This window comes from Mus caroli, chromosome X (genome assembly GCF_900094665.2).
Source record: "Mus caroli chromosome X, CAROLI_EIJ_v1.1, whole genome shotgun sequence".
NCBI classification, from domain to species: Eukaryota; Metazoa; Chordata; class Mammalia; order Rodentia; family Muridae; genus Mus; species Mus caroli.
The window spans coordinates 131,208,498-131,220,094 of NC_034589.1; the positions used below are offsets into that span (position 1 = coordinate 131,208,498).

At 39.9% G+C, this 11,597-nt stretch overlaps 1 protein-coding gene across 5 annotated transcripts in view; it reads left to right on the top strand.

Moving 5' to 3' along the window:
* Tmem164 (transmembrane protein 164) overlaps positions 1–11,597 on the top strand; it is a 154,303-nt gene that overhangs the window by 63,993 nt on the left and 78,713 nt on the right. For all 5 annotated transcript variants that reach the window (XR_003835666.1, XM_021153533.2, XM_029472998.1 and 2 more), the window contains one exon: positions 1,736–1,785. Coding sequence is in view for 2 of the 5 variants with exons in the window: in XM_021153532.2 (XP_021009191.1) it covers positions 1,736–1,785 (50 nt within the window). In the remaining 3 variants the exon portion in view is untranslated. The remainder of the gene's footprint in view (positions 1–1,735; positions 1,786–11,597) is intronic.

An 11,597-nucleotide genomic window follows, 5' to 3' on the forward strand; every position in this document is an offset into this window, starting at 1 on the left:
CCAAGACTACCAGCCCAGAGATGGTCCCACCCACAAGGGGCCTTTCCCCCTTGATCACTAATTGAGAAAATGCCTTACAGTTGGATCTCATTTCCTCAACTGAAGCTCCTTTCTCTGTGATAACTCCAGCTGTGTCAAGTTGACACACACAACCAGCCAGTACACACACGGTTTCTGTTTTAGAACCCGTTGAATTTGAGATTGACCAACAGAGGATTGTGGACCCGAAATTATCATTGAGGTTGCACTTTAATCAAATTGACTCACAAGAGAAAAGGCATGGGGTGGGCACTGGTAGCTGACTGTTTCCGTGGAGGGGTTCTCTGATGGGGTAAGAGGGTTGATGCGTTCCAACTGGTGTTCTTAAGACACTGTCTTTTCCATACTTCCTTTTTCTCTTAGCAGGAATGCTAGCTGCCAAGCAGATGTCTTTCACATAGTATAGACTATATTCTCAGTGTAGACTCCAAGTGACTAGAAGAACAAAGCACACGTATTTGGCAAAGCCGACAAGCCCATAATGCAAATTATCAGCGTTTTCAGGGACAACTACTGATGATGTTTTTTAAACCACACAATGAAATCAGTGTGTATAAAAGAACCCTGCAAACATAAGGTTTAGGCATTGGTTAGTCCTCAGTCCCATGGAATGCCTCTGGCCCTCAGAGTAGTTTAGTCTAAGAGCAAACACACAGCATGGAATGGCTGACCTCATGCCATCTGGAACTGTTGTTCAGCATGCACATGTGGTGAGGGGAGGTCTCAGGGTTGCAGATCAGGGTGCTATATCTGAGAATCTAGGAATCGCATGGTTAGCAAATTTTATAAAGGCTGTTTTGGCCTTAATGGCAGTTGGAGACCAAACTGCAGGTCTTCGCAGCCTGGAGTCCAGGCCTGTGTCACCCCTAAGTTCAGGGAGCTGATAAACCTATTCAAATGATAAGATTCTTTTGGCTTCCATTATTCCTGTCATGATAACAGCACTTTAGAAAAATCACTTGGATAGACATGTGTAGCAACAAACAAAATCCAAGTGGGGTTTAGAGTCGAGGGTGGCAGTTTGTTAGAGTTGTAGGGAAATTCAGAATGCCCAGTTACATCCAATTTTCACATAAAAATCAAGCAATGTTTTAATAGAAATATGTTTCATGCAACACTTCCAGCCTACTTACACAAAAATGTTATTCATTGTTTCTCTGGAATTGCAATTTAACTTGGTGTCCTGTATTTTCATGTACTAAATTTGGCAGCTCTGGGTATTGATAAGCCCACCTACCCTCATGGGAGGCAAACCAGATGGAATTCTGTGTGCATGGTCCACGTGCAGAGTCTATTTTTACCTGCCCTGGGTTAAAGCTTCAAAGACTGGCTACTTATGGCATATTGAAGTTGAACTACTGAAAATTCTTCTCTCTCTCTCTCTCTCTCTCTCTCTCTCTCTCTCTCCCTCAACACACACACACACACACACATATATTGAAATACTGAAAATTCTACTCTCTCTCTTACACACACATAGACACACACACACAAATACAAATGTACTTTGGTAAACTATGTTTTCTTTGTAACTATACAAATTTTAACCAACAACAACACATAAATCTTACCTTTTCTATCTTTTTAAAAATTTTTTTGTTTTAAAGTTTTTGTTTTTAAAAATATTATTAAAGCAGCACCAAGTCGCTGTGGTGAGTGTTTGGCTTTCTAACCATTCTTAATTCTTCCATTGCAGATCTTCCTCCTGGCCTGTCCCCCATGTCCGGGAGCTACCGTCATCTTCAAGTAAGAGAAAGTTGTATTTTACTCCATGGGCCTTCCTTTTCAGGCAGTTCTTTGTATTTGATGACCAAGGATGGTGTGGTGTCAAGCCTGTGGCCTGTACTGCGTGGTCCCTTGGCCTTTGATGAGGCATAAATCCCTGTTAGGATCCACTGAAGTATCCTATACATGTTGTATGTGGGTTATAGCTGTTGTTGAGCTCTGGGAAATCACACTGAACCTATATTCGTGATTACACAGCTAAAACAGGGTGGCATGGCAGCTTGTTGTCCTGCTTAAATTCCCTTGGGAGCTGCTGGAGGCCACATAGCTTCAGTCCATAGCCTCCACTATCTATCTCTTCATTGAGAATGTGCTATCGAAGGCCTTTGTTCCTGTGTCTTTATGGCCACTTTTCTTTCAAGTGCAAAATGAAGTGACAGGGATTCTGGGAATTTAACAGGGCTATATACCTGCTGCACAGGGTTCTACTAGTCAGCCATATCCGTAACCCTATTAATCCCAAGTTTCTTTAAAATATCAGCGAGCATTAAATCCATTAAAGTATACTCAAGCAAACCATGTTTCTCTGAAGGCAGGATTACTTAAATTAAATTAGTAAGAGTCCCAGAACCCTCATTTTAGCCATGAGTTGTGATCACCTCCCTCATCAGACCTTTTATTAGAGTTGCTAATTCGAAGGTAAATGGGCTGAATTAATTTCCTCTCCCCCAGGCCCACCCCCATGTTGGAGCTATTTGTGAATAGTGAAATGGCCAGAGGGAGGGAACAGGAAGTAATATGCCTAGCAGATGCTTGGATAGTTGAGAGTAGAGTAAATGGCTTTCTGATTTACTTAAGTCATTAGAGTATGAGGTAGGGGGAAAACTACCCCATTTGCTCCTGCAAACAGCTTCTCAGAATAGCCACTTAGTCTCTTGCCTTAGGTGAGTACCTTTCTTCTGGGTGACTTTTTACATTTTATGTGGACAGCTCCCACAGAAAAGGGCAATTTAATCTCAACTTCCCTCCCTTGCCTTTTCAAAATGAGCTCAGTTATTCAGTGTGATGGTTTTAAAGCAACATGCATTGATTTTATTTCATTAGGATGAAAGCGACAATTCTCATCAGAAAATAAACAGCACTTCCATCCTACCCTCAAGGGATAATTTTGGTTATTGCCTCTCTCTCTCTCTCTCTTTCTTCCTTTCTTTCTTAAGCAGAAATCATATTGTTTACTCATATTTTTACTACTTATTTTCTCAACTTAATTTACTTATTTTATACTCATACATATATGTAAATATGATTACTAGATTTCTTCATAGTGGTCCTTTGCAATTTCCTTTTTTAACTTGGTTCCTAGTTTACACCAGTCCTCTGCATATGAATCCAATGTGTATCTTTCTGCATCTTCCTCCATGTGCATGGGCAAGCTCATGTGGCTTGCAGAAGTTTTTATTAATTGTTTGAGTTAGTTCTTTAGTACCACCTGCTTTTTCATTCAACAATATTTCATGGAAATCTATCAAAGTCTACTGGCATGTCCTATATAAGAAGGGCTGCAAAATATTTCATAACTATACAACTTATCTTGGCATTTCCTCATTAATGACAATTTAGTTTCTGAGATAACCATTACTATGTACTAACCTTGTATATTGTCCCTTTCAGTTTATGTGTGTGTGTATATGTGAATGTCTTGCATAATTTTTCCTTTTTTATACAAATATTATTCTTATATAACTTCTGTATTTCCAGCTCTTTCTAAAGTTGCATTATCAAAGATGGATAGCCAGTTGTACTAGAACAGCACATTATATCCTCCCTGCTTTTTCCTGTAAACTGAACATCCATCATTGTCAGCTATTTAATGTTTTATGTACTAGTCTCGAGTTATTGATTCTCTGTTCTCTTTCGTCAGTTTGTGTGCCACGATTATATTCACTTGATTGCATTAGTTTAAAATTCATTTATTACATTCTTGTCAGTTTTTCCTACTTATGCATTTTAAAGCTTCCTTTTACTCGATATTCCATTCGAGTTCTACTAAGATTCTAATTAGACTCACGTTACATTGACTTGAACTTTTTAATTATGTAGTTCTTTTTAGCTAAGAAATTGTATTTCTTCGTATGTTCACATCTGATTTTGTGTTAATTAGATCTATTCTTTTCTTCTTATCTACTCTATGCTTTTTTATATACATTTCTCAAGAATTAATAGCTTTTTCCTGTTGGGACTTGAATAACTTCCTCATCTCCATTGCTAAGTGCTACTTGCTGTCAAGAAAAAAATGATTATTGATTTTTTTTTTTTTACAAATATTTAGCTTATGTTCAGCTATTACACAGATTCTCTTATTTCTGGTAAATTTCATTTTTCTTCTATCTTTTCAATACTTACATTTTTGTTGTATTTTGTAGGAATTCAGATAGCTAAAGAAAAATAATGTTGTTAGCCTTCTCTGACTAAAGATTTTCAAGTCGGAATATTTTCTTTGTTCCTTTTATATTTGCTGTTGACACTTGTTTATTTGGTTCTAAATTTTTCCTTTTTTTTTTGTATTTCCTCACATTTACTTATGAGTGTTGCTGTATTTTATTGGTATCTGGTGTCTGAAATTTTGGTTTTCCTCTAAGCGTTTTCGTTTTCTTCCTGAGCTGCACCCCTAGCTCTTGTTGATTTTTCCAATACAGTGAATTTTCTTGATAGACTTTCTGGTTTGGAGACACTTCTGTGTTACTGAAGTAAGCCTACTGATTCCAGTATGTTATTATTTTGATTCAGAGCTGAATCTGTTTATCTGTATTTTATTTAGAATGTTTTAACTATTCATAAGTGAGATTGAAGATTAATGTGGTTTTTTATTAGATTTGAAGATTTAATATAAGATGGGTAACATATAGAAAAAGTTTCTTCTTTGACTTTGGTCTCTGTAATATTTTAGTTACACTTAGAACTTGTATTCTTTGAAGGTTTGGTGAATTACTTATAAAGCTCATCTTTTTTCATTACGGTAGACCCCAAATTACATTTTCAATGTCTTTTATAGGAACCAAATCTAGTCAAATCTTTTTGCTTTAATTGTGGTCATTTGTGTTGGTTAGGGAACCATCTGCCTGTTCTTTATCTTCGTATTTGTTGCCATAAGTTTCGGTATGTAGTACTCATGATCATTTGAAGAATGTGTCTTCATGTCGTCATGCTTTGTTGGTTGAACTTAATCTTGTATGATTTCTGTGAGCTTGGCCGTATTTAAATTTGTTCAGCAAGTACATTATCAATATTTTTTTATTGTTACGTAGAATAAAGTCTTGGATTTTTTTCATCCTTCCTATCTTCCTATAAGTGTTAAGACTACAACTATGTTATTCCACAGTTCAAACCCCTCAGTGTATACAGATAGGCTCTGCTGTAGGCTCACTAACAAGCCCTCTCTCTTATTTCTTATTTCTCCACTGGTGCTTTGCTATACCAGTCCTTTGTAAGTCTGCTACCTTCCCAGCTAAACAGAGCATGGCCTGTTCTTTGCAGAGATATGCCTGGTCACTGCTTGAAAAGGGTTATGATGCGTACAGCAAGCTGCATAGTTCCACGCTGGGCTGGGGCTGACATTTCTTTTGGTGATGAAGAGGGGACAGGATTCTCCATGGGGGTTTGACGGTCTATTTCACAGGGGAGAACGAAAGCTTGCTAGTGTGCCAGCTGGGTTCTGACCATGTCATTTTTGCGCACCTTTGCTGACATGTGACTTGCTAAGTGCTGCTACTGGAGCCTGCTGCTAGAAAGGCTGCCTCAGCAGAAACCCTGTGTCTGAGATGTTGTGCTAGAATTAGCAGGGTTTCTACGTGGCTCACCACACAGCAACCTTGGGCAAGGTGGACCACACTATGCCGCTATTGATTCTTGATGGCCTTGGGCTCACAGAAATCTGCTTGCCTCAACATCCTAGTTACTGGGATTTAAAACATGTACCACATACCCCATGCCTTTGAAGTTGTTGCTAAACAACAATTTTGCTTTTTTTTTTTAGTCATGTTGATTACTCCTTTCAGACCATGACTATTTCATATGTATGTATGTATGTATGTAAGTATATGAGACAGGGTCTTACCCCATAGCCCAGACTGGCTTGAAATTGACTGTGTATCCCAGTACAGCCTGGAGTTCTCAATTCTCCTGTTTCATTCTTCCAAATACATCGCCACAGCCAGCTTTCTTCCTGTATTTTTATGCCTGAAAAGATATTTCCTCATTGTAAGATTAGTTGTACAACCCAATGCTATACTTTTATTCTCTTCTTTATTTATTGTTCATTTGTTAGCACAGAGAATCTTGTGTTAGTAGACACTGGACTTTCCCTTGATCTTTCTGATTATATCTTTCCAGTGCTAGGATTGGAGGGATATGCCATTACACCCAGCAATGTTTCCTCTTAAGGTCCTTTACCACAAATCACTCTTTAATAAAGTATGATCTCCTACGTGTTAGGAATTAGCTCAGGGGACTGTTTTACTATTCTGTTCATCTCTTGGGTTTTAAACCAGCTTCATCATCTTTTTAACCCCATTCTTTTTATTATTTTATTTTATGTGCATAGGAATTTTGCCTTAATGTATGTCTGTGCACGACAAGGGTGCTCGGTGTCCATGGAAGCCAGAAGAAGGTGTCAGATTCCCTGCAACCATAGTTATAGACAATTTTGAGGTACCATATGGGTGCTGGGAATTGAACCCAGCGTTTCAACAAGAGCAGCCAGCACTTTTCACTGCTGAGCTAGCTCTCTAGGCCCATAAGAAGTTTCTTGATGGGAAGAGTAGCACGGAGTATCATGGCTGGGCAAAGGCTAAAGCCCAGCTTTATGGTATTTACTTGTAACAGCAGATAGGTAGACCAGATTTCTCTTTGCCTTCTCAGTCTGCTCTGCTGCCTACAGTTGTTTGTCTTAGCCACTCTCAGTTGCTCTTCTCAGGTTCTCCTCCCAATCTGCCAGGATTTTTTTTCTGCATTTACTTGAGTGCTACAATTGCATGGATATCATCACAATGTTGAATCTTTTCAGCCAGGATAAAATATGAATCATTCTTAATTTCTTGAAATCTTCTTTTATATTCTGCAGTGTGTATGCGCATCTGCGTGCATGCATTTTTTTTTTGTGTGTGTGTGTGTTTCCTACATATTTCTCAACAAGGTCATTTTAAAACAGTTTGTAGTTTATGTACTTTTATTATAACTTCTGTTAATACTCATGATACGTGGGAAAAGATTTCTAGTTTGTTTTCTATTGGGGCATTATACTTAATTCTTATTTATGTAATAATTCTTCAGATCTTAACCCTTGGATCATTGTGGAAATATCAATTTCTAAATGGTAAATGTAACTCCTTTTAAAGAGAGAATGTTTTTTTTTTCTTTTGGCTCAAGCTCAGTTGTATTTGCTACGGTTTCTGGCATCGTTTTAAATAATACTAATACTGGCATGGCTCCTTATCTTGCTTCTGATTTTAGTGGAAATATTTCTGATGTTCCATTTACTTGGAGATTTTTAGATTTGACATTAATCGACTCAACGTTGGATAGTATTGGCTTAGGTTAGATGTTATAATATGATAAAGAAATTCTTTTGTTCTTGAGTCCACTTAAACAACAGGATTTTATCTATCTTACCTATCTATCTATCTGTCAATCATCTATTATACTGCTAGGGCTAGAACCCAGGGCTTTTGGACATGCAAAGCTAGCATGCTCCTGATGAATTGCATTCCATCCGCAGCACATAGGTGGCTGTTGAGTGTAGCCAATGCTTTCTGGGTAGAAGATGTGCTTTTTCTCTGTGACCTCCTCATTTGGTATATTATAGTGACAGAGTTCCTAATTGCAACCTTTGCAGGACTGCTGATGTAACCTCTTCATTTATGTGCTTGCAAGAGAGTCAGATCTGGCTTCTTTCCTATGAATTGGATTTTACTCTGTCACCCCTGCTATGATACTTAACTCCTTGTCATTCTTCCCTGCTTTTTGCAGACTTCTCTTTTTGCCACAGCTTGTTGTTTTTCCTTCCCACTGTGCCTTTTCAAAATCCCTGCTTCCTAGAGTCCAGGTTTCCTTGCGTACTATTCATGATGCACTCAGGTTTTAAAAATCCTTTCTGGTTCGTACACTAAATTCGGATGTTTATGCTTCTCCAAGTCTTCAGAATGATATGCATTTCCCCCTGTGCTTCCAGACATTTTTTATAGGAACCGCGCTGGCTCTTTTGTATGTCTATGCATATTCAAAGGAGGATCTGTTATTCGTCAAAGCCAGATTGTGTATACTGCCTTTAAATAGTTTTATATTCTCTATGGGATTGGTTAGGACCACTTCACAGCTCCATTCTTTGCTGGCAGGTTGATGAACACAGCTTTGGCATGCTTCTCACTGTCTAGTAACTATTCAGATGATCTACCCTTAATCTCTCAGATGCTCTGCACACACACACACACACACACACACACACACACACACAAATGTGTGTAAAAATTCATAGGCTCCCACAGGTGTAACTCCCAGGTTTTTCTTTGTGACATGTTGCCTTCTCAGTATTCAGTTGGCTAGCACCAATCACATCGTGTTCTATGGGTTTGATCTTGGAGAATTGATTGGAGCTTCTAAACAGATGGAGCTGGCAGCTTCCAGACATCACTGATTATTACCTGCAAGCAGTAGACATGCTGGGGAGGCACAGCTTTCCGATTTGCTGATCACTAAATGAACTTTCGGTTTGCCAGCCATGAGGCTGATCAGAGAAGACTGATTTAGTAGCATCTCCCTACTTTCTTCAAGCCAGGTTTCTGCATGACTTGGCCACAGAATCCTCCCCTACCCCTCTTTAGCATCACCCATATTGCTGATGAAGTTTTTTTTTTTTTTTTTTTTTTTGTAGATTCTGGGTATCACTCTGTTTGGCTATCAGTTTTTACTGTTTGGGGGAATTGGATCTTTTTTGGTACTATAGAGATATTTGAGAAGTTGGGAGAGGCTGTGTTAGTGCTTGTTAGCCATGAATTATTTTAAAGTAGAAACTTAGGGTATATTTTGGTTTGGGGTGACTTTTTTTAAAAAAATAGAACAAAGGGCTAAATATCAACACTTGAGACCTTAGAGCCTCATGACATAGATCAATACAATTTCTGACCTTGAACAACTTTTTTGATGGTGAGAAAGGCGCCTAGAAACATGTAAAGAAATAAATATGGCTATGTTCCAGTAAAGTTTAGTTATATAAACAGGAGGAACAGATGCAAGAGTTGCAGGGGTCACTGGTGGTAACAGTGGTCCAGTGCCATTACTCTTAATGCTGACTTGTATAAGAAAAAGCTAATATTGGGGATTCATGGTAGATATCTTATTATACCACCTAAAGCAAGAGTAGAACCATAATTTGCTGACCCTAACGTTAGAAGAATTAGGTCTAGCATACAGAATTCCACACTTGAAGGCCAGAATGAGTTTTGGACTGTATAACAGAAGAGTAGCCCTGTTAATCAGATGGTAGTAGGTGATTTCTTGTCTACTTCAAATGAATACCACGATGATGGATAAGGGGTTCTTGAGGGATAAGCCAAAGGTGCTCCTGGTGACACCAGCCTATGATCGTTAAAGCTGGAGTTAGTCTTCCTGTCTTCTGATATAAGCCTCAGAACAGGGATTTCTCCTTGAGAAACTTGTGGTACTGCTACAGTCTTCCTATCACAGGCAGGCATCTTAAAACACAAACAAAAGCCTTTGAGATGTCTCAGTGGGTAAAGGCACTTGCTGAACAAGCTTCACAGCCTGAGTTCAATATCCAGAACTCACACCAAGGTGGAAAGGAAGAACTGATTCTACAGAGTTGTTCTCTGGCCTCCAAACATACACCATGACAAGCATGCATGCCATCTCATTCCACTCCCCAATACTTAAAGTATTTTTATAAAAAACCTCGGACCCTCCTTCTTGATTGGTAATAATACTTTCTGTATATGATCCCATCCCTTCTCTAGGCAGGAAAACCCTAGTTCTTAAGTTACTGACCATAATTGATACAAGAACACTAGATAAAAGAACAGACACTGGCTGGGACCTGTTTTTGTAAGCTCAAGGTGAAGTCTCGCTTGTAAGCTGGAGACCTGGGCCCTCTGCATCTGGAAATAGCCAGCCCTTCAGAGCTGACTGCTTTTTTCTTGAAGCCGTACAAAGGATATTCTCAACCTCTCAGCTCCAAGTCTTTGCTGCCCCTGTTTGATTAACAACTATGAACAGCCTACATTTCTGCTGCATTCTCCAGCTGTCCAGGAGTTAAAAGTTGGGGAAACAGGGCTCTGGTGTGTTTAATGTTGTTCCTGGAACACGGAAGATCCAGGTGTATTTTCCTCTACCCTTGTGATGTTGGAGGAAGGCTAAGATCTCTCTCAGGGCTAGGAGCCAAAGACGTCATCAGGAACTCCTGTGAATGTAAGCAGCCTGGAACCATATAGCAGCTTCTGAGCTCTCTGTCTCTCTTGGGTGTGTTAGCTAGGCTAAAGGTGCTCTTATCATCACATGGTAGAAAGTTTTTACACCCTTTCCTGATCGCTGAAGCCTATTGCCACAGATGGATGTCATTTTCAGCTTGTTTTTTGTTGCCCTGGTTTCCATCCATCCATCCATCACTTGATTTTGTATAGTTTGGCCACCAATACATGGGCTCAGGTGATGCGCCCCGCCCCCCAACCTCCCCAGTTGCTGGGACATATGGGATTGTGTTTGTTACCTTGGTCAGCTGGTTGCTCTATTTAGAAGGTTTCACAATGGGCTTGGGGCTTCTTAGGGAAACTGGCCATGTAGAACCCGCTCTTTCTCTTGGGATATCTTGATGGAATTCATGTCATGGATGGAAAGGGGAATGGCAGCTAAGAGTTTCCCAGCTTTGGTTTATGATCTGACAGTTTCCTTGCATTGTGAGGACTCACTCTTTAATGTGAGGGGCTATCCAGATGTGCACCAAGAGTGGGGGCAGCTCAAGCCCTACATGTGTGAGCTGTGAAGTTTGGATGGCTACAGACTCATCCGCCCTGTGTAGGAAAAGTAGCAGGAGGCTTACCAACATCCTCTGCTTCTGGAAGCCTATGTATGGTACATCCCCCTGCCCGGCTCTGCAACTCTGAAAGCTGCTCATTTTCCTGAGCACAGGGGAAGCAGACAAGCTGTGATGTGAGTGTGATTATCTGGCCCTGAGGATCTGCTGACTCAGTCTGAGGAGGCTTTTGAATGAGAGGAGATGAAATTTCAGCTGTGCCACAGGGAGCAGAGGTGCACTGCTGAGTGGAGAGAGGACGATAGGCCAGGTGTGAGTCAAGGTAGGTGAGGCACGTGTGGGGGTGGGTGAGGATTAGAAGTAGAACAGCCTGACATGTGATCATGGATGGCATTGCAAGACTGAGACCCCGTTGACCTTTGGGCCACATGGCATTAGGATAATTCTGTAATCTGGTGGAACTCTCTTTTCTAGATCCCACCTATATTTTATTGTACTCTCTGAATTGATTGTTTTTGAAGCCGTAATATAAGTATTAAATTTTGAATAGCATGCCTTCCTTCGGTAAGCCTCATGTATCTATAACTGCTCTGAGACGGTGAGATGGATTTGTGTTGAACCTGTTGCCTGTCTTTCTTCCTTTCTTTCTCTTCCTCTCTCTCTTCCCCCTCTCTCTCCTCTTTTTCCCTCTCTCTTTCTTTCTTCCTTTCCTTTCCTTTCCTTTCCTTTCCTTTCCTTTCCTTTCCTTTCCTTTCCTTTCCTTTCCTTTCCTTTCCTTTCCTTTCCTTTCCTTTCC